Below are 27,792 nucleotides of genomic sequence, written 5' to 3'. Positions count from 1 at the left end.
CAAACAAGGCAAATGTCGGTTAAGAGAAAGCGCCATCAGCCATATGCCAGTTACAAGGGGGAAGTCGACGGCAGAGAGCGCCAAGTGGAGCTTACCTTTGGCTTGGAGTTGAGCAGGGTTGTCTAGTTGTTGAAAATAAGACTTTAAAACTAAAGAAAAATCATTAATTGCTGAATTATGAGGTACTTGTAGAGGCTATTTAACAATTTGCTTACAAAAATTAACTTTTATACCCTAGTAAAATTCTGTTTTATTATTTCTCTGACTCACTTTATAGAGAAAAGACCCATATGGCTTCTTTGCTGATAACTCACACATTACAGAAAGCCAATTAATTACCTTTATCTCTGCTCCCCCCAATGCAGTTTATTATCTGTATTACCTTGTAACCGTTATTACTCCATTGCAATCTAATCAGCTCAGGTGAGAACTCGACTACCCTGCCTGTGCTCTCATGACTCTCTTTTGGCTTTATAAATTAAGAGAGCCACCGTTGTTGGTTGTTGTTGCCAAGATACGAGGTTTAGCCATATCGTCGTCGCTTGGTTACTCATTTGTTTTGCCAATTTTCGTAGCACGGCGCTATTCAGTTAGTAACGAACGTTCGCGCCAGCCAGACGTATCCGAAACGCGTGTCGCGTCGCCGCCCGAAAAACTGGGGAAAGCCAGAAAATCTAAAGCTCTCAGAAATATCGTAACCAAGAGAATCGGACCAAGTTAAAGCCAAACGAAGCGAGGCGAAGTGTGCGTAGATTCCGGAGAATCGGAAGAGGAATCGGAATCGGATTCAGATTTGGTATAGGAGTCGGACTCGAACGCGAACTCGGGACTCGGACAGCGGAAGTTCTGCTTGGAGAGTGGAGGAGCAGCGTCGTGACCGAGGTTTCTGCCCTTTTTGCGATACAAATACGGGGATAACTACATGTATTTAACGTTTAACGGAGAAGTAGAGCCAAACTCTGGCGCGCTTTGCGAAAGTGGAAAGTATCTGCTGGATACTCGGATACTTTCCGCTTGGGGGAATTAATTAGAGCAAAGTCCCATGCTAAGCGCGCATTTATTTTTGTTGTTTTGTCAATAATACTGCCAAATCTGACACACTATATATACAATATATAGTATAGCGGAAATGCAAAACAATAATAACAGAAACTCCGCGGTGTGTCTCTCTGTGAACAGTGCCTCTGTGTGTGTGTTGCTACGAATAAATTAAACACAAAAAGTACATAAATAAATAAATAAATGTTGGCCAAAAGTGTTGCCTGAAGCGTATAATATATAACTATATATATATTGGCTTAAAAAACAACAGTTGCTGGCAAATGCAGCTAGGCGTGAAGTGCTTGCCAAATGGATTTTCTATATAACAAATGCGAAGCTACCGAAAAAAGTTATACTTATAAATCAGTTAGAAATTTAAACTGAAAATTACAACGATAATTGTGGGTTTATGAGGGACTTTAACCCCAAGTGGGTTTGCTTTTTTAAAGTATCTGAATTAAAATAGTGAGAAATATCTTGTAAATACAACTCATACCCCAAGGCGGAGCTACTTACTAACCCCTCGGAATCCATTAAGCCCATATCTACTAAAGCAACCCTTGTAAATTGTCTAATTAATATGTTTAAAAAATTTTAACTTAAATTTTAACAGCCTGCAAAAATTTATTTAAAAATTCCCCAACATTTTGTACATATTCCACAACCTTTGAGAAACCTAAACCATTTCTTTTGGCTACTTAAACCGCATGAAGCTTAACTAAAGACGAACTAAAGACTTACTTAAGTCGGGCTAAAGGCAAATTCCATTTTATATTAACCCTCTTGCTCAACCCTGTAGTTGTATGTCATCCCCCCCGAACCCAAACACAACCCACACCTTGTAAACAAAAAACCTAAAACGAAATGAAAACCCCAGAAACAAGTAACTGAAAACGTGCCAACGTGACCAACAACGTTGCTCCTTTTTGGCCAAGCGATTAGAGGCCACTCTGGCTCGGAATGTAATCCTCATTTAGTGCTAATTTCCATTACGGCTGCGTACTTACTATATGCATATAACATTTATATCTAACCGAAACCAACTGCCGCTCCAGACATCATCGCATCCGCTCTCTAACCCCCTTCGATCTGGGCTGCTCCCTGGGGGCAGCACGCGGTCCATGGAACTATGCTCGGAACCATCACTACACCTACTACTCCAACGGCGTCATCTGAATACCTAACACCCCGAGATAAGACCTGCAGATCTGCAGATTAATCCCAAAGCCAAAAACTTAAACAAATTGCATCTTAAACTACCCAAAGTCTGTGTGTGTGTGTGTGTGTGAGTGCGTGTGTGGTTGTGTGTGTTATGTCTGTAAATCTGGTTCGTTCGTTGTTGTGCCCGTAATAATACACCACACCCGCCACCGCCGCCGCCGCCTGAAAACGCTAACGATCATGCATAAACCAAAGCTAGCGAATGCTATAACCGCCGCCGCCATTGCCTCATCCATATCCACCAACAACAACAACGGCAGCAGCAAGCACAACAGTGCCGGCAGCCAGTCGAAGCGGGCACGCCAGTTTGGCATCGGCATTGGCCACCCATCGAGCCTCCGGCCGGACGACTCCGGCTTCGACCACCTCGACCACTCGTCACTAATTGGGGATTCGATTGATTTAGAACACTACATCAGCGCGATGGAGGCCAGAAGGCACGACCAGGAGCCGGATGTGTGGGCCCAGCTGCAGCAGAAGGAGTCGGACATTTTGCTGGCCGCCGAGCTGGGCAAGGCATTGCTGGAGAAGAACGAGGAGCTGGTGAAGCAGCAGGAGAAGCTCATTGAGGACTATTCAACAAAAATTGAGGTGAGTCTTTTGAATAATATTATTTATATTACATTTTCGGACTTAAACTTATATAAAGTGTTTCCCATCTTGTTGTTATATTGATTATTTATTTATTTTAAAGTTAGGAGAATGAGCTATTTTAAAGTTTAAAAACTGTATAATATATTTGAGAAGATCCTAATGGTTTTTAAAATATAATCAATCTGAGTTTAAGAGTTTTAAAATATATAAAAGGAGGTTTAGAATTTTAAAATTATTTAAGAAGAGCTTGTGCTTATTTCTCACTTGAATAGTTTCTCAATTGTTCTCTTCTCAAATATTTATTAATAAACTAATAAAAGGGTCTAACATTTACCCTTTCTCCCTGAGATTTTTTGATTGACGCACCTGGTGATTTGCATTGATTATTGCCACGACATGTGGCTGTACTTTACTTATCTGCCATACGACCTCCCAGCACGGACGCATTGCTGGCATTCCCAGGACGAGAGTTAAATAATACATATGTATATGGATATTGATTTTTTTATTTGACGAAACACCACAACTGTCTGTCCGCCTGTCCAATGCAGCTCTGGGAGAGCTCAGCAACTTCTGTCAATTGCAATTTTATGGCAGTGAGGGATAGAGACACAGACGCAGACAGGTGAGGAGGGCTAGTGGACACATTAACTATTTAGACTGTCCCGCGGTCATGTCACTGCGCAGTAAACTACTGAACTATATAGTACATCACGTAAGGCAATCGATTTTAGTTTTTGTCACACACATTGACATTTGTTCTACAGTAAAAAATTATGTGGAAAGTTCAGGAAACAAACAAAGTGGCTTTATCAGGTGCTCTTCCCTGGAGTCTATGCATAACACCTTGCCTAATGCTTCACAAGTTTATGTCTGCCGTCCGACCTTGAACCGCTACAGTGGGTGGTTGCTCACCTGTTCACATACACATAGCTACTCTATAACTGACAATAGAAAGAATTTCCTATGGGTAAACAACCATTCCGCTTCAGCTAACGCTATCGCTCCAAGTGAAGTTCAAGCCGCGGCTCAAGTTCGTGGCCGTTCATTAGCATATTGGTAGCAACGACATTCCCTCGAAATTTCCCTACCGATTTCCTACCTTTTTCCGCCCATAACCGATAGTTAGGCTAATGTACTTTTGTTGACCGAACCCCCGACACGGTGTGTTCTTATCAATTACGGTGCTTGCCGCCCCCGTCGAACGATTAATGGCAATCCAATGCACGGAATTACCAGGAAATGCCGGGAGAGAGACCACGCACCACCTGAGCCGACGACGGTGTCAGTAACCCAAACAGAGGACACAGCAATGCGTTGAACTTGAATATTATCGTTGGTACATATTTTCCAAGGGGTTTGGGCCGTATTTACTATACGTAGTTGGCTTAGTCACTCAAACTGGGCTTCGTATTCCCCATTTTTGTTTTGTTTTTTTAAAAGCGTCGTTGAGGAGTGACTTCATCTTCACTTGGAAATGAAAGTGCGAAGGCCAATTGCTGACCGCGTAATATCCTGTTAATACTGTCACGATGATGTCATGGGAGAGTCGTTATAATAAATTTAACCTGTTTGAAATTGTAAATATTTGAAGACTTAATTGGGGAAGGCAGCGAGTGTCATTTGTGTATCTGTTGAAGTTTCTTCAAAAGCAATGGAAAATCTTAAAAGTAGATAGAAAACCCTAATAAATATTAATATTATAGGGTATTTTTCTTAATTATAAAATAGTATTGTTAATATCTTAGACTTATAAAATAGCAGCATCCATTTATTGTTCGAACAAAACCCTCTAAAATTTCTATTTCATTTCTCCCAAACAATTCTAGTTCTTAACTCTTTAAAATTAAGTTTAATTTCTAGCTTAATAACACCATTTTAAAGCCTGTTGGTAGTATAAATTAATAGAGAAAAGTCATTAACTTTTCAAATCCAGCCCTTCATTTTACACTTTTTAATAATTCATAGTTAGACCAGTCATAAAGGTTCCCTCTCAATTCATACATATATGTATATTCCCCCACCACTTGCATTTTCGACTGAAAAACCATTAACTTTATTACCAAGCCCGTTCCAATTAAAACCCCAAAATAAAAATGACCAGAGAATTCCCATGTTCCATTTTCCATTAGAGCCATTAAATGAAAATCGCTTTACCCGTAATGAAATTGGGCCGCCACAAAATAGAGCTTGACCCGGGCAATTGTCATTTAAATTATTTGTTTTAATCTCTTAGCCATGGTAATCGCTTTAGTGAATTCTGTCTGCCGTGCGGCTGGCTCATAAATTTAGCGAATTTTTGGATTTTTGTCACCTTGACTTTACCTTTTGGTCTTTGGATATTATAGCAAGTGACGTGAGGCCGAAATATTCGTTAGATTCACTTTTATTTGCGTGCTTTTGGCAATATGCAAACTTGTTGTTCGTGTATCTAATTAATTTCTTTAACGTTTTGGAGCGCACAATGTCACTTCGCCCGCTGGATGGATGAGTGGTCAGCAGCGGGCCCATCCTAAGCTTATACTATATGCTTAGTATATATACTCTGTGGACGACGACTGACGTAATTAGACTGCTCTCTGTGTGTTGTAGGTGTTTGGCTGTGGCTAAAATGGCAGTAGCTTTGGTCCGAAGCTAGCCCATTTTTTTGTTATTGTTGTATTTCGCGGTCTGTTGAAGCGTGTGTGCCAATTTACGAGCATTGCCTTTTATTTTTAGCTACGATTTGTTTTTGCATTAACTTTTATATGCGCCATAATATTATATATATGTATATATATTGTCCTGCGGCCCGATTCTCAAATGCTAATGAGCTCCAAGGCCTTGTATTGGTCATTTCAGGGGTTTTTCCTTGAGCAGGATGGTTTTCCCTTAGAAGGTTAAGGGTATGAGGAAGGAGCATATTAAAGTCAAGGTTCTGGAAAGTATGGTAATTATTTTAAGGCATAAAACAAGTAACTGTTTCTGGTTTAAAAACGAAAACCCACACTTTTTCACCCTTTCAATCTCCTCAAGAACAGCTTTTCCTCTTTATATTGACAACAAAGACAGCGCTCTGAATCATTATTATATTCTCTGCTCGTTCTCAGCCATATTTCACTTCATTTTTCACGTTTTTTTTAAAGCCCACTCCTTATTAACTAGTTCACAGACAATCGACCAAAAATAGTTGACCATTGTTGACTACCAAAACGTGTTTTCTTCGAACCCAACAGAGAACAATTGGAGGGGAAATCAATTGGCATCTGGCGGAGGTATTGTAAGCCTGGCTGTAAGTCGCTCGTTTATCACGATCTGCAGACAATTGTGGCTATTACTGGTTAGGAAATTGAAGCCCAACTTGGTCGTTCCAAGTGTTGCAAATGGCAGCCGAAAGTAAAGTCTATAATTTGGAACGTAGGCGTCTGTTACGGTTAGGCATTTAAATAATTCAGATCGCTTTCGGCCAACTTGGCCCCCTTTGGCCTTTTCGAAAGTCTACGCCCCTGACGTCGACGTTTTTATTGCTTTAATAACTTTTGTTTGGTTTGTGCGACTGACATTGGCTTGGTCAACAACTGGTTTCAGTTAAAGTTTTTATAATAAATTTAAGCGCTTTTGCCCGCTTAGAACGACCACTCACAATCGTTGGCAATTTGTTCTTTGATCAATTACGATATTAAATTGAAACTTTCAGCCCGCTTACAGCGTTTCTAAGAATGCTAATGAAAAGGTAATTCCATTTAAACGTTCTTTGATTAGCCTTGATCGCTGTTAGTTTATGTCTTTCCTTCAACAGGATGTGGTTGTGTTAACAACAGAAAATGGAAGTGAACAACTGTGGTTTTTGTGGCTAATGAAAGGAAGTGCTTCGGGCTACTGGGAGTTGAATTTACATACCTTACGGGTGTTTCAATGATTGTGGATATTAATTGTAAAGGAAATGGTTGGAGAGGCAGGTTCTTAACTGAGTTGATTCATTTTTGATGCTAAAAAAGAAGAATTAAGGGAAATTATGATCCTTTTAAATCCAAAAAGGTTAATTTTTGAGACCTGAAATATCACCTTACACTTAAGGATTTTTAGCACGATTGTGCTATTCATATTTGTACCCTATTTTTCATAAAAGAACTAAAGTACATGTATACTAAAAACCTTAATCTACCCCAAAAACCTTTTAAAATTAAACACTTTATTGATTCTCCTCTTTTTTTAAACCCCAAAAAAGTTGAAGATTGAAAATTCTAAAGCTCCCATACTTTTCTAATAACCGTCAACCACTCAGGCTATATTTATCATTCATCAATCTCCATGAATCACATAAATAATAATAATTTAAGAGTGTATCTTCCGCCTTTCGAGCGAGTCACACGCCCACCATGTCCATCGTCTCACTTAAGCGAACTGACCCTGTCCCAGTCAGTGGGCGGACCAAGAACTCACTATTCTCAATGGTTACCTCTCAATCGAAGCCACCTACTTGTCAAGACACCTACTGAATCTGAGGTTAGATAACCAAACGCGTTCTATATGCGAAAAGAGTTAAGACCTAAAGAAAAAGCTGATCGGAATAAAACTCTCCTCACGTTCGCGAGCCACTTGTATTTTTTTATTTTTCGGCTTGAGGTGAAGTCATCAACACATTGTTGTTTTTTCTTTTTTTTTGCAACAAAACAACAAAATTTCAAAATCAACTAATTTGCATGCGAATAATACGGGTTTATATAGCAGCGGGTGTGTATATGTATCGTGTCCATCTCATGTGCTGGAAACCAGTTTGATCGATCTTCAAAACAGCAATGAAAAAAAGTGCTTATTTAATGTAATCTTCTTCTTTTGGTGAGTCAGAGACCCCGAGTGGAGCTTTTTTTGGGAGCTCATTTACCTGCTGGCCATTTTTTGGGAGTACTCTTAACCCCAACTGGGAGACGGAGTACGCCTCCACATATTTTGGCCCCATTTGCCGCCGCCACCGGACGGGTATGCAAATTCATTCGCACACGAGGGAATTCTGGCTTAACTTTTTGGCTTTGGTTTCTCTGGAAATTAGAATTGAACCCATTCGGGGGGCTGTACGATCTGGTGTGTTGGGCTGGCCCCCCCCCTTAAGGTGGCAAATTGAGGTCGTTCGACATAGTTTTGCCACGATTATTATTGGACATTAGTCGCCAGCGTCACCCTATTCGCAGTTGCCACTGGCTCTTGGCCAGTAATAGCATTTCTTTGGCCATGTTGGGTGGGATGGATGGGCTGGCAAAATGTCACGGTGAGTGCTTTGTTTTCCCCTTCAGTTTTTTTTTTTTTTTTTGCTCAGGCAAATTACTTTCCGTATTGGCCAGGCCAAGCTTACATTTTTCCACCTTCTTCTTCTTTGGTTTTCGCTTGTGTCATCGGGGAAACTTGAGTTTTTAATGCGGATTTTCCGGGGGGCGACAGAGGCTGCCTTTGGCTTTTCCAGCTGGTAATGAGCTTTATGAAATGTTGAAACTATATCAAGAGGGGCTTAAAGTTTAGGAATAAAATAATTATAAACAAACAAGAAATCAGTTTGAACCCATGATACTACATTTTTCATTTGTGGCAGGCATCCCATTTTAGGCTTTCCAACTCGAGAAACATTTCCTTTTTTTATAATTTTAGAAATCCAATTGAAACTCTAAAGATATTATTTATGGTTCACGCTTGACAAGGGGCTGCTCCCATCATCTTCAAGGCGGAGTTTGTAGATCCAATTTAATTGTCACAGTGCCTGGCCATCAAACTTGACCAAGGGGAGTTTGGTAGGCGTACTCCACCGAAGTGGCTAACTGTGGCCGTCATGGAGATTCATTTCCACATGCCAGTTAATCGACAGGAAGCGGATCTCGAGCAAATTACACTTGATATTGATTTAAAGCATTACATAATCGAAGAGACCGTGAGCCAACGGTACTGCCTCACTGTCAAAGTCCATTGATGTGCAAATTGCAGCTGACAATTGAAATTTAATAACTGCAGCAAGTAAATTATAGCAAATTGCCACGACTCTGGGCTCTTAGGGAGAGCGGAGCGGCCTCTGAAATAGATATGGTATAGTGTCATCTTCCAGTACTCACCCATTGTTGTTGTGAACCCACGTATGTTCATATGTTGCATGTGTATAATTTTTATTAAATTTATTGTTGTTTTTGCTGTCTTCAGCCCAACACACATACTCACACTCTGATGATTTTTAATGAATTTTGCAGAAGGTGAAAGCATTTTCACTTTCCAACAGCAATTTTCGGTGTCAAAGCGAGGCTTGGGAACAATAGAAGCCCCCAAGTTGTCTCCGGAGTCTCTCAGGTCTCCAGCCAAGTCAATATAAAAATTAAATCAAAAAGCATTTCGGTAGCTAATTTTAGAAGAGAGAAAAAATTAACTTGGCTAATATATGCAGCTACAAAATAAAAGTTCTTTAAGTTTCTTTACAGAATTCGAAACTTACTTTTATAGAAAAATAAATCTATTTTATATATTTAAAATATATCCCTAAAAGTCAAGGTACAATGTAGGTAAAAACCACCCAAAAATCAAGACCCAAACTTGCCCTTTTATTTACCAGCTGACTCATTGACAATTAATTAACAATATCTCCCCGCCTGTATATGGGTATTCACTCCCTCACCGCCCTGTCATATCTCTGCCTGTCATATCTATATATGTACCCCGCTAATTGGCCAGCTTTCATTGCAATAATATAATAAATATATAGAATATGTACATATATACAAACAATCCAACATATAAATATTTTTTGTGTGAGTGACTAAGAGGCAGGCATCGTTGAAACGGCCAATTGGCAAATTTCAAAGGCCAATACAAATGCAAATAAATATACAGAAAAATATATTCATATGTATAAGGCCATCGAACGTTAGCATGATGACAATAATAGACGATTTCACAAAATACGATATAGCCAAAAGCCCTAACCCGCACCCCCGCCCATCCCGGCCATGTCGAAGTCGGGCCATGCCGCAGGGCAAAAACTTTTTCGGAGGCTCACGCAAATCAGATAACGAATTCGAGTGTCAGGCCAAGTGGCATAAACAATGTGCCGCCCCATCGACCAAGGAGGAGATTCAGAGGATATGTAGGGTGGAGGTGGAGTTGGAGGTTCCAGTGGCTTCTCCTGCCTCCTGATGACAGTAATTTATGCACTCGGCGTTCGATTCAAATGGCTAAACCATAACTGTGGTCGGGGTGGATCTGTTAATTGCAAAGCTGTCCGCCTTGAGTGTGTTATCGCCCATTGAAATGTGAGAATCGAAGGGAGGATGGGGAATCTTAAGTCCCTTAATGGCATTATATGGCCTAGGAGCTAATAAGATGCTTTAAATTTGTCGAAAACTAATGACTAAAACTAATTATTTCCTAAATATTAGAGAAATATGCAAAGATAAGCTTAGTAAAAGTTGTGGCAAGAAGTTCTCTAAAATTCCCAAGTACGATTTTGGGGACATGCTGGTATATAACCGTGTAAAGATTGGAGTGTCGATTTATGCTCATAAGAAACATTTAAATTATATAATTCCCCACTAGATGACAACCTATATTCTTTCTTTTTATTATATTTCCCATTTCAGAACTAATTTTATCTAATTTAAAACTATTTAGATCTTTTTAATAGTGTTCAACCTTCCATTTAGTAATAAATGTTGATCATATCTCACTCTATCTAACTGAATAATTAGACATCAGCTTTAAGCCGATTGAAAACTCTAATTAACAAGGTCAGCAGCATTGACAGGCACAATTAAAAGCCAATTTAATGCCCAATTATCGTGTCATCAGGCCAAAAGATAGCTCAAGACGAACCTTGCATTTTATTTACACATATTTCCCTCAAGCGCCGCGGCATCGGCTTACTCAATCGCATAAATAAGCCGAATTAAAATTAGTTGAGCATCCGCACAAATCGAATTCGACTTATTTGGTGAGTGACTCAGGCCCAGAGACTTGGATTGAGAAAGAGACAGAGGTTGACATAGAAACAGAGACAGAGAAACAAGGGAGCGAAGCGATCGCTCTACTCTACTAAGCATGCGCAACGACAATCAGATACAAACAGAGAGAGAAACGGGAGAGAGAAGTACATATACACTGAACAAAAATTGTATATTTATTAAAGAAATTTTTTAAAATATTAAAAGGATTACAGTCTAGAAATGTGCCTTGAAGGTACTAGTATTTGGTTCAAAACATAAAAGAACTAAGGAAAGATTTTCTAAAAAATTAGAATATGTTTTATTATATATATAATTTAATATGTTTTAGTGGAACTTATTATTGTGAATATTATTATTATACCAAGTCAATATATGAACTATTTTATTATTGATTTAAATTATTCAATAGATTTTAACAAAACTAGTTTTTCTGAGTGTATCACCACTTTAAGTTGCAATTGAAACAGTTTTAGTATCCGATTGTTTAAAATAGTGTGAGTTTCGGCGTGTGTGTACCCAAGTGCTGGTATTATGCAACGGCTCTTTGCGAATTTTTAAAGTTTTCGAAGTGTCTTGCCTAGTTTGGTGGAGTTTATTGGGGGAACTCCACTTGCCTTAGTTAATTTATAGTAATTTGTTAACATTAAAAAAGTACTTGTAAACTTAATGGTTTTTTACTAAAAAGATTGATTGGTTTCCAAAACAAAAATTAACGAATTTGGGTCACAAGCTATAAAAATAATAGAGCAAACTATGCTTTTTATATGGGTTTTTAACAAATGAAATCGCAGTAAATACTTTATAAATATCATAACAATAGTAAAAATAATAGGTAAATAAAAGTAGGGTATATATTTTCTTACAAACTCCCGAGTTAGTGACTGGAATTCCCCCAAACGAGGCACTGCATCGCTGTCTTTTTCGCTGGCACCTTACGCTGCCTTTGCAATTAGCGCGCTCTCGCCGCTTTCCGCCATTGTTTGCGTAAATGTTTCACCCACAAAACTCTTTTTCCTCGTACTGGTATGTGTTTGTGCATGTGGATGGGGTCCCAGGAAACCATTTAGCATTGCAGCCTGAGAACTAAGTCGCCTGTCACTCCCCAGGTCGCCTTGTTGCACTCCAATTTGGCTTTGGCCCGGTAAAAGGTGGCACTATTGCAGCAGAGCACGGCTGGCGGGTATCATGTAAGCTCAACACTTTGAATTATGGACAGATTGCCACATGTGTTTCTTTAACTGTAAGTGGAGTCTTTCTCTGTGGTTATTTTTCTTTGTTTTTTTTTTTTGTTCAGTTAAGGAGGCTACAAGGTGTTGGACAGGCCGAAAAAAGTTACCCATGTAGTTGACGTTTTTAAATGGGGAAGATGCATAAAAACAGTGAATATATTGCCTGGGAAAACTGGAAAAGTATTGCTGCAATTAGGGTAAAACCAAAGAAAAGTAAGAAAAACTGTCTCTTAAGTTGAGAAGTCTGACAAGGCCCCCCAGAAATTCCTCAAGATCCTACAAATTAATCAATATCGACTGAAAATGTTACCCCTAACCAACCAGATTTACCATGGCTACCACAGCCACAAAAAATTGTTTATTTACTTGTATTTATGACGAGCAAAACATAAACAAAGTCAAAGACACCACCAGAGCAGCAATAAAACATGTCTTCCCCGTACATAATTGAGCCATAAATTTAAAGATTTTCCCTCGAGGAATTATATGGAAATAATCTCTTAGCAAGTGGCGAGGCCATTGTTCTTGGGCTCTGAGCTCACATCATCAACCAACAGTAGCCGGGGAGTCGTAATCTTAAATCTCCTCCAACTAGTTACCCTCCGAGAGGCACGGCACTCATCATTGGCCATATACTAAGCTTAGTTATCCGATGATTCTGTTTTTAAGAGACTTTAAGCCACTGCGAAAGGCCCTGAGCTGACCGCTTGGCTGGTCTCTTGTGTCTTAATGGTCTTTGGGGGCCCAATTTTCGGGGTTCTCTGTGTCATAGTTTTATTTTCGTATGCTTGTTAAGCGCGACATTGCAAGATTAATGACATTTTCCCAAACAGAAAACATCTGTCATACAACTAGGAAGTCAAGTCAAGAATTATATATGTATATTTATATTTTTAAACATTTCATTTATGGAATTTACGAACTCTCCCATTTATTGAGGTGGGAAAGTGAAATTTAGCAGAGGGTTCACAAGTGCTAATTTCAGCTTATTGACAGGGGAGCGTCCCCCATCATATTAACATCTGAATCGGAAGTTGGAGTTATATGCATAAAAAAGCTAAAAAGAAATCGGATAAAAGGAAATCGGAGGAAATAAAGGTGTAGTAGGAAGCACACGCCATATAATTATTTAATTAGACCACTTTTTGTTTTATTTTTTGAGGTAAAAATAAAAATCAAAATGAAATCAAAATAAAACAAATCTGCTTAAAAAAGATTCATCAGGGCTTTAATAAGACTCTCTTCTGGCCATTGAATAATCAGCCGTTTTTTTGGTTGTATTTTAACAACTGTTTATACAAACTTTGCCTTTGTGTGGCTTGGAGTTCATTTACTTGGGCACTTGTGCCACAATGATAATTGTTTTTATATAGCCAGGTATATTTTTCTTATATATATATTTTCTGTTAATACTATTTTTTCGCAATCTTTTCTAGCCGAGCGCGTCATTAGCGGAGGCAGCATAATTAAAAAACTCTTAGCCAGCAAGTTGAGGTTACCTGCGGGGGGAGACAAAAGAATTGTGGTTAAAACAAAAAAAAAACAAAAACAAGAGACCTCAGATTGTGTAAACAATACAAAGAACAACAACTGAAAAACACAAGTTGTATATTATTTTGAAATATTTAATGAGTTGTTGCTGAGGAATTAGAATGGCTAAGACAATACGCGTATTTTTATGGATTTTGTGTGCCGAGTGATGGCAGCAGAGCTTTGGGCTATTAAAATACATAAATTAGGCTTAATTATGGATTAAAAATGTTAATAGTTTTTTACATTAATGGGAGAGAATTATTCTATAATGAGAAAAAAGTTAATGTCTGTTAGTTAGGGCCAAAACAAGGTAGGGTGGGTTAATAAAATAAAATTATGAAGGTTTTTTGTAACTGATTACTACTTTTTCTTAAATATATATTTAAAGAAATTAGTACAAAAAATATGTTAAATATTAAAGTACATAAACTATCATTATTTTCAAATATAAAATAAATTAATTCAGGCAACTTATTTTCCTTTTACAACAATTAACATAACAATAAATCCAAAGTAAATGATATAAATACTTGAAAAAATAATTCTCTTGGAAGCTTTACTGTATTTTTAATAACTTTTAAATTATATTTTTCGCCTACTTCTTTCACAGACCCTGTAAGCTCTTTATGCCCAAACGGTGACTAATTGTTAAGCCCACCTTCCCAGCAGGTGACTCTTCTGGGCAGCAGCTTCTCTTTCTTTCTTTCTATTAAGTTTCGTTGACTCCACCAGAGTTTGGCCCACGCTTGGCCCACTGAAAGAAATTGTGGCTCAAATGTAAACCTTTCCCCATTTTTTGTACACATTCTTCTCCATTTGATCGTCTCAGGTGTGTGCACATGCGCAGTGGGCGTTACATTTTGCCGTAAGTAACATATTTATGGCCTAATAATTTTTGGCCTGCAATCAGATCTAGAAGTTAGTTAATTTCGGTGCACTCTGCCGAATGCTTACCTCATTCCGCCCACAGAACTTGTGTCATTCTGGCAGTCAGCTATCGGAATATGGCTCTTATCTCTACCCCAGCGATAAGTTCTCCACTTCATTTTGGCCATGTTTCGCATGTGCCGGCGATAAGATAATGGCCAAAAAACGAAACAAGTGCAGCGATTTTTTATATTTCTTCCATGAATCATCGCTCAGAGACGGGATGGGAACTTTTTTTATATCTTTATTAAGTATTTTGTAAACAATGTCTCCCACACCCACACTTTCTAAACTCGCAAAGAGCTGCTAATTAATCATAATTACCACTTCCGACTCTAGTTGCCGTCACATTTTGTCGTTGTTGTCACATTTGAAGAGCCGCCTAAAAAAAAATTGCGACACTTTAAGTTTTTGCCATGCTTCGTCTTGCCCCTCATCCCGAAATTGGTTTAATTAACTTTGCTCTCGAAACCGTTTTCGTCTCGAAGATAAAAATATAAATTCGCTTGCCCAATTCTTCGGCGTTTTCACAATTTCCTTAACAATGGTATGACGGGGGATGTCTGGGCACGAAAATATTGTCAATGCCAAACACTTGAAATTACAAACGGTGAATGTCGATTTCATTGCATTTTATTTGTAATTCCGAGGGCTTTTCTTTGCCATGAAATTGCACAAAAATGTACACAAAAATATGGAGCAGAAAATGTTTGGCAAAATAATGCCGGCTTATTGAGACTTGAAGTGGGTTTCAAAAGGGGTTGGGCCAATAAACCTTTTTTTTGCCAGGGTTTTACATTTAGTTGCTTGAAGTTAAGCTTTTTAAATTGGGTGTTTAAAAGTTAAGCTGTGGAATAAAATAATACAAATTGTAGAGTTTTTTATTGAAACGCAAACGAATGGTTTATAAATACGCTTTTATTTATTTTCAATAATTTAATTGGACCTTTATTTGTGGCTATAAAATGGGATTTAACTTAAGTTAAGTATTATCTAACAACAATATATTTCTACTTTAAACTCCATTCATTCCTGTTGACACTTTTCCAAGCTAATATTGATTTCCTCTGAATTAATTAGCGATTGTGTGTAGCAATAATAATCATGGCAAATAAATCCCCCAATTGTTATCATCCCTTTGCCACGCCACTCACCATGACCAAGTTGGCAGCAGTGGTCTTGCATGGCTTGCGGCTTTTGGCCCACACTTGGCTTACACTCTCGCAGAGCCAAGGGCAACCGAAATTGCATTGCCTGAAGTTGCCGCCGAGCAAACCGAACAGCACCGAACAATGGCAGAGATTCGCCTTTTGCCTGATTGTGGCATTATTTTTTATTATTATACTTATTAAGCCCTGAAAGTTGGACGTCGAGCCGTCGAAGACGAGTCGAGTCAGTCAGTCAACTGTGGCGGAGGCCCAAGTGAGTACTGCCACGCCCCCCCGCTGACTGCGACATGACCTTAGGCGCATAAACAAACTTTTGGCCCACAACTTCGTCTGTGTTTTCGGACTTGGTCTATATAATCTGTTTTTATGGCTTCAAAGTTGAGAATCAGTTCATTTCGCGACGCTTGTCGTCTGTGTGTGTCTGTTTTTTGGTCATAAAATGGGGGGAGGAGGTCAATGCTGCACTTACTCGCCTGGTGCATTGTTAATGGTTTTGTATTATGGGGAGTTACTATGAAGTGTTCCGGGTGACAAAAACACAGCTAGATTGCAGTTTGATTTAATTTAACATGTGGTTTTTTCACTGGGAAAAAAAGTATTAATAAGACTCTAGAGTTTGTAGAAAAAACTCTGCCAAAATTACACCAATTCATATGATAAAGCTTTGATAAAATGATAAATCGAGTTTTTATATCTCTTAAAAAGTAAACTCGTTATCACTTCTCACATGAACGACCCAAAAGTAATCAAAAGTGTAAATTCCTATCTTATAAGGTGATAAGATATTGCTTTATAGACATGCATTAAACAACCTTAATCAGATTTTGGTTTTAAATATTCACAGTGATTCAATATTTAGCCAAGAAAACAATCAAATCTTAAGTATTCTTTAATAAAATATATTTACTATAAATTTTACAGATTTATATATTTTTTTTTACCATGTCTGTGAAACGTTGTGAACTTTTCTGTAGAAAGTTCGATGGTTTTTGGTCCTTTATTTGATTTAAATTATTGTTCCTTGTTGAATAAATTTTCTATATAAATTTCCCAGTGCAGCTCTTGGCCACCTTCCAAACCCTGTGGGCTGTTGACAATTCAATTGCTTTTCTGGCCACCAGAGCAGAGCCAGAGAGCCTGGCAGTCGAATTGATTTATTGTCGACAACCATGCTGTGCAATCTCATTGCAGTGTGGGGAAATCCCCCTCGCTAATTGCTGCATTTCACACTCGCTTCTTGGCCAACCGACAAGCTGCAACAATTTAAGCCAGCGAAGGAGAGACTTTTCACAAGACTTCCCTCTTTGTTATCAGCGATGATCATTAATCCATTTAAATGAGCTGAAATTAGTCAAAACGCTTGCCACTAAACGTGCAATTTGCATAATTTGTGAGCCACATTTCGCTTTGCATGCCAATAAAGTGCATTATGGCATTAGCAATTATGTGCGAGTGCCGCTAATTAAAAGTGTAATTGTTGGAAATGTGTCTTGGGAAAACGGAAAGTTGCAACTTTTCCTGCCACTCGCCACCGGACAGGCCCCACTTTCCACCCCCAAAGTGGCATTTTGTGCAGCGAAGTCCGGTTGATTTATCTATGAACTCCGGCTAAATACGCACAGCCAAGAAAAATGCCAAAAGAAAAATGCCAGAAAAATGCATGGCAAGGCAAGGCAAAAGCATGTGGAAAATGCATTTGGAAATGCTGTCTGGGCCATTGACTCACCCGCCCAAAACAATCCGGATTGAGTTAAGCCAAGCTGAGCTCAGCTCACCCGGTCTTAGTCATGGCTCTGAGCAAATCTTTAGCAATTCAAAATGCTTAGCCAGCCGAAGGTTTATTAATGCACTGTAACCGGCTTTAATGTGTCTTAATATTTTCTTAATTTTCCTATTGAATAAATGAATACTCATTGGTATAAAATTATGCATAAAATATTTATAGATATAAGAAAAACAAAGGCATTAAGATTTAAAAGATTCTACTGAAGATAAAAGACGGAATTTAAAATTTTTTTTTTATAAAATTCAATTAATAGTATACTTTTTTTTCTGTGTAAACCTTTGTCTACTAAGGTAATTCCCATTCATTTGACATTCGAATCTGCTGCCTGCTTACCTGTTGCATCCGTCCGCAAGAAGTGAGCCTTGTCAACTCATCGCTCTTGCCAATGAGCATTCAAGCGAGTCACTCTCTACCCCCAACCCCTTATGGCACGATTCTAGCCGGGCCAACGTGACTGGGCCGGCAATTTAGTTAATTATTTTACGGCAATTATCGAATGCATTCTGCAGCTATGGCGGCACGCCGCTTTCAACACTCCCCAAACCCATCAGTGGAGCTATTGAAGCCGCTGGTTTCTATACTTTACTCACTCGATGGGAGGACAAAAAACATGCTTCTGCAATCTACAAAAATTAGCAACTTAAAATTGTTTTTTTGTGGTCTTTTAAGAGTTAACATTTAGGTTATAGAAGAAGAATAATTACCACTTCGGGGGAAGTATCTCTAAAGACACTTGACCAGACTTTTGGTTTCGGAAATTAAACATTTTAAGGAAGAAGAATTTTTAGATATAAGTTAAAACCCTTTACAAAATTTCTTACGATTTTTTTTAAAGATCAGCAAGTTTTGTCTTTAGAAAACCCTAATAATAGTTGCTGGCTTAATAAACCAGTAAAAAATCACTAAATGAATGTCAAATCTAAAGGTTTTGCCCAATTAAAAGCTATCCACTTGTGGTTACTCCTCATCCAGACCATCCAATTATCCCCTAAATCACGCAATCCCTATTTACTTAACCCAAGCTTAAGTGTCAAATTAATCGAAACCCTCGCTCCCACTCGAGTCGAGCGTGAATAGGTTTCCCCTTATTTACCTGGCTCACTTTGGGCCGGCATTAGAGAGGTATTTGCATAAGTGCACACTCGCCCGATGGCACTTGGCCCATTGATGAGTCACCTGTGCGCACCTGTCGCTCGTCGGGGTTTTTGCCTAGTTTATTTTCCTATTATTATTATTATTTTTTTTTTTGTATTATTTCTGTCGGCAGTCGTTGTCGCTAAGCGTGTCAATTGCTTCGACATTTCCTGCGCAAAAATTTCGCTGCACAAAAATATTTATAATTTTCATACCTCGACAAAGGAGCGTTTGGTTCGAAAGTGGGTCGAGTTACATCGCGATTTGAATAAGACAAATAAGCCATGGCAACATTGTGGCAGCATACAACATAAGCTGGCAACATAAGCGGCTGCTGGGGCGTGTTTGCTTACAGCCATCCGTGGCAGCAGCGACTATATCCCATTTCGGGCGCTGGCAATGGCGATCATGCAATGCAATTAGTTGTGGATGGAAAAGAGATTCGAAATACAAATATACGTAATAAAATTAACGCAAAAACAAAACTGGCTTGTCCATCATGAAATCTGAGGCTGCATTTGTTTTTTGTGCTTTGGTTTTTTCTGTTTTTTGTTTGTTTCTCTTTTGTTGTTGCCTCTTTAGTTTTCCTTCAATTAAAGTCTGCCACATGATTTTGCTTTTGAATATGTGAACTCATTTTTTGCATTTGAAGTCAACATGTCCTCCTCAGCTAGGCTTCGATGCTTCTTTGTGGACTCCGCTTCGTCGCTGCCAATATTGATGACATTCCCTTCCGGTCTGCCCGCGATGGCGGACGGCGCAGCCTCAGCAGGAGGCGGGTACTGAATATCCTAGACAGAGTGCGCCATTTCGCTGTCAGCGGCGGCCTTGCCTTGATTCTCGTTAGCAATGGTGTCTTTGTTTTCACTTTCAAATGATGTAAAACTATACCTCCCATATAGCTCAATGAACTCAATTTAATTATTACATGTTGAGTGGTTAGTGCCCCTTCTGGGTTTTTATATTAAAAACTAAATTAAATTCGTACAAATTCTTCATATAAACTAAGATTAAAATAATCGCGTATTTGTATTGAAATTAAAGTAATAACATTGACAGAATTATTCAAATATCGTTGGATTAAAATAGTTTTTGTATTAAAAACCAAATAAAAATTGATAAAGTATTCAAATTTAGTTAGATTACCAAGAAAATTAAGGCTGATAAAGTACTTAATATATAATTGGACTTAAATAGTCAAATTAAGATTGATAAAATTCCACATATACAAAAGTATTCAAATATTCGCGTATTTAGGGGTGAGTAAAAGTTAATACAGGATTATAGAACGATTAATAACATATAATAGATATTTTTAAATACAGCTGAATCCAAAGATTCTAATATTTCTTGCAATTACTCATCACGCGACAAAGCTTCTCTTTTATGTTAACAAATATATTCATATTGTACACGAGGTGGTCGACTTCAGAACGAAAGGGAGCCAGACTGCCAGTATCTTCAAAAGATTGCTTGGCAAGGCGCAAGCGGCGGTGAATCTCAGCCAGATCGTGCATCTGGCCAATGGATAGCTCCTGATCGGTGGACACCATGACTGACAATAGAGCTGCCATCTCAACGCTAATCTTAAAATTGTACCCAGTGCAAGTTTGGTGTTCTACAGCCTCGTTATCCATAAGCACAGTGTGGGATCTCTCTGCGGATTCGCTCTGCTGGGATCACAAAGAGCTATTACCATCGTTATCATAGTCGAATCATGTCTATATTTACCCCGGATATTCCACTGACTAGACGAAAATCTCGGTTCGGCTCCACTACGAAGCGGGCAGTTAGTCCGCTGCTTTCCCCAACGTACAGATAACCCTCGGCGACGCGTCGAAACAACGGATGCAAATTCCAGAGCTTGCAGCGGTTTTTGATACTTGCCGGCAGCTGATAGGTGTCTATGTGGGGCAGGACCTTTGTCAGGAACATGCGGCACGCTTCTTGGGCGGTGAGATTCTGACCACGAGGGTCTTCCGAGGACCACTCTAGCCAGGCGGAAGCGTCTTGGATGTAAAACATTCGGCAGGAGGTTGTTGCGTAGACAATCAACTCCATGTACAACGGTTGTGGAGATCCTCCAGCTCTAGCTATACCTTCAACTTGGTCCATTTTGCCAAAACGAAGAGCGATATTCCAAAACCGACGCTTGTTAATTTCACAATGTGCTTTCAGATTTCAGAGGTGCATGTGGCACCTTATCGATAATTTTGTAAAGCGATACTTTTGAGCGTCGTGACACGTGGCTCACGTTTCCTTTTCGATTGAAATAAATGCAGGTTTCTTTCTGTATGTATGTTTTGTTGTGTTCGGATGTTTGTAGGGTTTACATCCAATTTTGCACCGTAATTAGATTAAGTGTTTTATTAATTAAGTTTTAGTTTATAACAGTTCGGGGAGGAGAAAAGATTGATAATCGAAACATCGATAATTGGACATCGATAATTCTTACGTTATTAACATAACCTAAATTATTTAGTCCTAAGGTACTTAGAGCTTATTACGCCTATATAATGTATTTTTGGAAGTATATAAAAATATTTTTAATGGGAAAATATAGCTCACCTTTTTCGAACGATCACTGGCCTCTAAGGGCAATATGCCACCCCCAGAGTCCTCGCTACGGGCGTCGTAGAACACGTCGTTGTCGTCCATCTCCGCTGCATTCATGCTGCACTCTGCCGTGGGTGGACTTTCTGGTACTTTAGGCGGAACCAAAGCTGCCTCCGCCACTGGTTTTGGCTGCACTGAACTCAATTTCTTTGCAGATTGCTCGCTAGCTTCTGCCTCCATGCTTCGAGACTTGGTATCGTCTTGAAGACCCTCCATATTCGCCTTCAGCTCTTGGAGGTCCGAATAAGTAGCTGGCGAGGGCGGCGGAGGGGCCGGAATGTCCTTGCGGCGCAGGCTGGGACCGGGTGCATTCCGATGCGTCTTTGACCCGCTTGTGCGATGATGTCGCTTGGTCGGCAACGGTTCTTCCACGGCAACATTCAAGTGCTTAGCCCCGCCGCGATCTCCGGTTTCTCCAGGATCGGAGACCCCGGCGGACCTGGGCTAAATGCGCCCGTCTCCGCCACTATCTTGCTGTGTCTCTTGGGAATCATTCCCGTTGAAGAAGCAACGAGTCGATCCAAGGAAGGATACTCTCTTCGGCAACTGGGCTGGCTCTTGCGCTTGCTTGGCGTAGGGTCTCCTGGAAAATAGGAATTGTTTAAGGTCCAGCGGGGCGGTGTACTGCTGCTGCATGGCTGACGCTGCACTCTTCTTCAAAAGATTCGAAATACAAATATACGTAATAAAATTAAGGCAAAAACAAAACTGGCTTGTCCATCATGAAATTTGAGGCTGATTTTGGTTTTTGTGCTTTGTTTTTTATGTTTTTTGTTTGTTTCTCTTTTGTTGTTGCCTCTTTAGTTTTCCTACAATTAAAGTCTGCCACATGATTTTGCTTTTGAATATGTGAACTCATTTTTTGCGGCGGCGCAGCGACGGCTGCTGTGGCGGTGGGCTGCAGAGAGAAAAAATTAAATAAAGTTGTTAAAATTCGAAATAAATAATAACATAAATTTGAAGTCAACATTTTATATTTTTTTTTTCTTAAAAAATCAATTTGCTATATTAAAGTGGAGGGGGAATAAATAAGTCAAATCTTTTATAAGACAAAAGTTTGATGTAAAATATATACAAATTTTTAAGAAATTATTTTAATGCTAAATCATTTATGGAATTGGCCACGAGACCAAATTCCTCACAAAATTATCTGCAGAAAGCAATTTATTTTCTTACACTATTGTAGACAGATTTAAATAAATTTAGATTAACTTAAAAGTGAGTAATTTATTTTAAAGACTAGTTTCTTTTGGACTATTAAAACCACAACCAGAAGGTGCTGAATTCGATCTTGAAAAGTTTATGTGAACTTTACATTTCATTTAATATTACGATTAATTTTATAAAACCCATTTTTGACAATTTATATTAACAAAGCATAAATGAGCTTGAAAAAACAAATATAAATAGTTCTTTCCTTTAAACTAAATTTTAAAACTTATTTAGAAAACAAAAACCAAAAGTCGCTGGCATTTAAAAAACGTTTTATATATTTAAATGTATTTATAAAAATATAAACTGTCTTTCTTACTTCTCTGTGTACCTGCTGATGGCAACTTCCGCTGTTGCTGTTGCTTTTGCTATTGCTGCTGCTGCTGCTGCTGCTGCTGCTTGGTGGTGCTTCTGCTGCTGCTGGTGGCAGCTGTAAGTAGTGGAGCTGCTGCCATCATCAACACATTTCATTGAGCGTGAAATGGAAACAGAGAAAGTACACAACAATATGTACAATAATTTTTATTTGTGCCTGGCTTTATCTCTGGCCGAGCGCAGTCTCCTCCGCGTTTGAGTCCAGCAATTGTGCTTTATTATTATTAAAGTTTTTCCCATTGTTGCAGTTTTCCTTGGGTTCGGTTTGGTTTTTGGCTCGAGCGTTGGTGCAGCAGCAGCAGCGACAACTACTTTGTGGTTTTTTCGGCATCGTTGGCAGCGTCTTTTGCATTTTATGCAAATTGCCCTTAATTTTATTTAAGCTTTTCATTTACAGTTTTGTCGCTCCAATTTATTAGTTTGTTGTTGTTTGTTGCTTTTTCGCTCGGTTTCCCAGTTGTTTCGCTGATAGGCCAAAACAATCGCGTTGACTACTCGGATTTATTGCCAACTCGTGATTTCTCCAACCCGATACGTGGTCGCATTAGCTTTTCCGCATCGCTATCGCGGTAAAAAGCAGAAAAAAAGAAGCTGACTGCATTGGTTACAAGGCTTGACTTTGGGTTCTATTTTCTTGACGTTTTTTTATTATTTCGCAGGCCTTTTTGCCAGTGCTAGCCACCAGTGTTTGCCAATTGAAGGTCCACTTATCGATTAAACTTTGCATGCAATTTTCAATGTCTCCGCAAGCCTTGATCCAAAAAGGTCGGGTTATAAAAAAAAAAAACACAAATAGCCCCCAGCAAGCGCCGCTTAGTCATATCTACTTACCTCATGCCTTATACTTGGCCAAGACTGACACACGCCTGTCAATTATGCAAATTATTCGCTGCTGTTTCTCGCGCCAATAATTCAAAATTGACAGTCGAAAGCCGGGCTTAGATCACTGTGGCTTCAAGACCTAACGATCTTAAAATAACTATCAATCTTAGGTGTTGAAGTAGGGAGAGTGAATTTGGAAATATTTTTAAAAAGGGTATTATATCTTCTATGAGCTTAGAAAAGTTATATATAGCGAGCCACTATATATAATATTATCAATTCATCATCTATACAGTTTTGAACTTTATATAGGTTGAAATTCCCACCTTATCTAAAATTCCCAAGTCCGATTTCAGAAACATTTATGAACTTTTTGCCATATTAATACAGAACTGTGGCAACCACTCTTTACATGACTCAGTTTTTATTTTAAGTGAACATAAAATCCCATACATAACAGCTTATTAATTCCTTTTTAACCGCAAAATACAGTTATTAGAAAATAACTAACCACATTAAATAAAATACTAAGAAACTATTAAGTAAACAGTTGTTTTTAACAAAATTAAATAATCTTTACAACCCCACTTTAAAATCAAATTTTTCAGCAATTGGCTGAAAACTCCACACTTTCTGACTGATGCGCTTTTAATTATTTTTTTATGTTTTTGTATTTTTTGCCAACCATTTGTCTGCAAACCGCATCTCAGCTTTGAGCGAAGAAGTGAAAATTCAATTGCATTTTAATTTGAATAATGGGAATTTGTTTCTTTTGACGGCTGGCTTTACTTTAGCAGCCGTCGGTGTCAAAAGTCGTTGGCATTGTTTTGGGGGCTTGGGAGAGAGACTCGAGTCTTTTTGGCCGCCGCCGGCACAGTGGGGCAAATCGGACTAAGTGAGAGGTGGGACTAGCAACTCTTTTGTCTTTTTTTTTTTGCATTTCGGTGGCAGCCAATTGAAAATGCAAATAAAAGCAAACAATTAGTAGTCGAGTGCTGAGAGCTGAGTTAACCTTGCGGTTTGCCTGGGCCTGTACCAGGGCCCATTGTTGGGTGGCTTTCATTGTCTCCACAGTCGGATAATTGACAAGACGTCATAGAACAAACAATACCATATAGTGCACACACAATTAACTTTCATTTTTTTTTCACCCTCACTTGCAGAAACTCGAGCAGGAGAAGCATGTGCTGCGTCAGAAGCTGGCAATAGCCGAGGACGAGAGCGACCAGCGCGTCCTTGAGCTGCAGTCCGATCTCAACGAGCTGAAGGAGAAATTGCAGACGCAGGACACAGCCATCCGGCAGGCGGAGAAGGAGAAGACCATCCTCATCGATGAGCTGCAGCACCAGAACACACGGCTCACGGAACAGATCCAGGAGGCGCATGCCACCGAGCTGAAGCTCAGTGCCCAGATCCAGGAGCTGAAGGACCAGTATCACTACAGGAATAGCAGCCTGCAGGTAGGTTAAACCCTTTTAATGGAAAACCTAGATAATAATTGATAATTTTCTTAATTAAAATCAAATTCTCATTCCAGGAACATGTCAACAGCCTGGAGTCCATCAAAACAGAACTCAACCTCACCACAGGCAAGCGGCAGGAGCTGGAGCGTCGCCTGCAGCATGCCCAGGAGGAGAAGGAGAGCCTGACCTCGTCGCTAGAGGAGGCCTCCGACCGAATCCACATGCTGGAGCGCCATGCCCGCGAGCAGGAAACCAAATTAGAGGTAAGTCAGCCAGAACTTCAGGGAGAAGGAGAAAGAGTAGAGGCGAAGGTAGCCCAGAATTGGCTTTATCACGTCGCGTCAACGGAATCGTGATTTACCCAGCAAATGAAGATTATTTATGGGCCAACGGAGCCAACTGCGCAGTTTCTCGAGTGCCACTGCCAAGTTTATCTCCTCGACAACAACTTTCTTTTTGCTCCGCTTTGCGCCAAGACTAAACTCCATTCTATAAATATTTACCAACATGGATTCATTAGCGATGATTTGAGGAAATTTATTGAATGAAATCTAATCAATTTCGTACAGCAAAAAAAATTGGCAAAAATAATTAAAGATAAAAAGGAAATAAAAAACTTGAATTTGAACTTGAAATTAGTATTTTTTATTGTTAATAATTATTTGAATTTCAATCTTCCTTTTTAGACCACCTTACAAGCATTGGAACGCTCCCAGCGCGAAAATAATGTACTCAGTGAACGTTTGGGTGCCGTAAGTTGTCCCTTTCTTATTTTCAATAAATCCCTCATCTACTAACCAATCATTAAGCGCTCTTCAAGGATAACTAACAAAGCTATGCTAAATTCGTAAATCTATTTAAAAGGAAATTAAAACAAAATCAACCAGCTTTTACCTTTAACATCACTCTTTTCTTTATTTGAAGCTCTGAAGTATACTTATATTTATAAACAAAATTATTTTGGATTCCCCATCTGTAGGATACAAATTCGAGCACGCCGGGCAAAAAGAGTCTGCAGTTTGAAATGGAGTGCGACGAGGACGATGGCAGCTATACGGAAACGGGGAAGCCCAACCATATGTGGGTCGAGGCCAGATCGGTCTATATACAGCTTAAGTCTTTGGTGGACTCGCTAAAAGTGAGCCACGATGACGACTCAGGTGGGTGCCATATAACCAAGAGATAACATAAATCAAACCTCTAACCTTTCCCCCTCCCCCGACAGGTCTCAACTCTGACATATCGCTGGAGCTGGAGTCAATGGACAACACCATCTCAAGCTCAGAGCGCAACGAGGATGGTCACATGGCCATCGAGTTCCGCCAAGGCATGCTGTCGGCCATGTCTGACGAGCTGACCCGGCTGCTGCTCAACCTGGATGCAGGTAATTTCAAGAAGATGCTGGACCAAACGCGCAATTTAGTCCTGGAGCAGGAGGACGAGATCAAGCGCAGCCACCAGCTCATACAGCAGCTAGAGGCCAAGGTCACCGTGACGGATGTGGAGCTGCAGAACGTAAAGGAAGAGCGAGATCAGGCGCGTGGCGATCTCGAGGACACCACCGATCGGGACGAGCTGCTGTCCAAGGCGCAGACAGAGCGTGATGCGGCCAACAGCCGTCGCACCAAGGCCGAGGTGGAGCTGGCCAAGACGCGGGTGGAGCTTATGCAGGCCAACAGCCAGCTGCTGGAGTCCATCCAGCAGAAGGTTGAGCTGTCGCAGCAACTGGAACAGTGGCAGATGGACATGCAGGAGCTGATTGACGAGCAGATGCGCTCCAAGCTGATCAACAATCGACGGGCGCTGGCCGCCGAATCGTCTGCCCCATCGCCGCCCAGCAGTGCCGCCGCCAATCTGGCCAAGCGCGTGTCCAGCTATAAGCTCTGGAGCTTATTTCAGCGGTAATTGGACGCCGAACCTTACCGCCCGCTGGAAGGTGTACGCCACCCTGATCTTCTTGATGTAGGACACGGCGCGAAGCTATATATTTTTAATATTTATATTTATAAACAAACACAGACACACACAAATCGAAGGAGAGCGAATTGTACTTAATTGTTATTTGTAAACTGAAGCTGAAGCATCATCGCCCTTCTCCTTCTTCTGTTCGTAGTGAAATCTTTCTAATTACGCTTTATTAATTTTAAATACTTACCGCATATTCGATATGTTTATTGTACCTACTTGTAATTAATGTAATCTTAAACGAACTCGTACTCGTACCTATGTCTAAGCAGCGTCTCTCTACTTTATTAGTGACCACATATGGACCTCACAAGTAACCCTCCAGGAAAGCTATATACACTTGGTATAAGGATTACTTGTTGGGTCCGTTTTGGGCCTTAACTTGTTAACTGATAATCAAAAAAACAAAAAATTGAAACATATCGCGCCTTTATTTTTGGGTGAAGTGCTTGAAAAGCCTTCTCCTTTCTCGGAAGAAACTGTTGGCGATTCATTGAAACATTATAAATAAAAAAAAAGGAAATCAAAATCTGTACGTAAGTGAAAAAAAAGTAATGTGTAAGAGCAAGGCATTTATGTTAATAGCGTTAAAGAATTATTCATTATGCTGGCAATGGAAAGGAGCGCAGGAATTGTTTAAAGAAAACACAAAAAAAAACTGTGCAACAGACACAAAACTTGCCTTAATTGAACGGACAATGAAATTTTAGATTGTTTAAATAAAACATAACTTACCAATAAACTTACAAATATATT

At 39.5% G+C, this 27,792-nt stretch overlaps 3 protein-coding genes across 6 annotated transcripts; 1 reads left to right on the top strand and 2 right to left on the bottom strand.

The window, feature by feature from the left end:
• Positions 1-594: 594 nt before the first annotated feature.
• On the top strand, positions 595-27,786 carry LOC108075278 (bicaudal D-related protein homolog). 3 transcript variants are annotated; one of them, XM_017167663.3, is made up of 7 exons: positions 595-882; positions 2,097-2,853; positions 24,772-25,068; positions 25,146-25,334; positions 25,758-25,823; positions 26,051-26,231; positions 26,297-27,786. In XM_017167663.3, the coding sequence occupies exons 2-7, from the start codon at positions 2,443-2,445 to the stop codon at positions 26,974-26,976; spliced, it is 1,824 nt and encodes a 607-aa protein (XP_017023152.1). In that variant the 5' UTR covers positions 595-882; positions 2,097-2,442; the 3' UTR covers positions 26,977-27,786. The 3 variants fall into 3 exon arrangements, with proteins under 3 accessions (XP_017023152.1, XP_017023153.1, XP_017023154.1); XM_017167664.3 differs by having other exon boundaries at positions 1,841-2,853; XM_017167665.3 differs by having other exon boundaries at positions 596-882; positions 2,669-2,853.
• LOC108075279 (uncharacterized) lies at positions 19,894-20,786 on the bottom strand. Of its 2 annotated transcripts, none has more exons than XM_070285987.1 (2): positions 20,315-20,786; positions 19,894-20,256 (listed from the first exon to the last, which is right to left on the bottom strand). In XM_070285987.1, exons 1-2 carry the CDS (start codon positions 20,696-20,698, stop codon positions 19,924-19,926), a joined length of 717 nt encoding a protein of 238 aa, XP_070142088.1. In that variant the 5' UTR covers positions 20,699-20,786; the 3' UTR covers positions 19,894-19,923. The 2 variants fall into 2 exon arrangements, with proteins under 2 accessions (XP_070142088.1, XP_017023156.1); XM_017167667.3 differs by having other exon boundaries at positions 19,894-20,253; positions 20,315-20,782.
• LOC138928633 (uncharacterized) lies at positions 20,745-21,415 on the bottom strand. The gene is made up of 2 exons (XM_070285988.1): positions 21,152-21,415; positions 20,745-20,873 (listed from the first exon to the last, which is right to left on the bottom strand). The coding sequence occupies exons 1-2, from the start codon at positions 21,413-21,415 to the stop codon at positions 20,745-20,747; spliced, it is 393 nt and encodes a 130-aa protein (XP_070142089.1).
• Positions 27,787-27,792: the final 6 nt, after the last annotated feature.

Source organism: Drosophila kikkawai, chromosome 3L (assembly GCF_030179895.1).
Source record: "Drosophila kikkawai strain 14028-0561.14 chromosome 3L, DkikHiC1v2, whole genome shotgun sequence".
Lineage (NCBI taxonomy): Eukaryota > Metazoa > Arthropoda > Insecta > Diptera > Drosophilidae > Drosophila > Drosophila kikkawai.
Note: the sequence above shows the minus strand (reverse complement) of the source record. Positions and strands in the feature narration are given on the sequence as shown.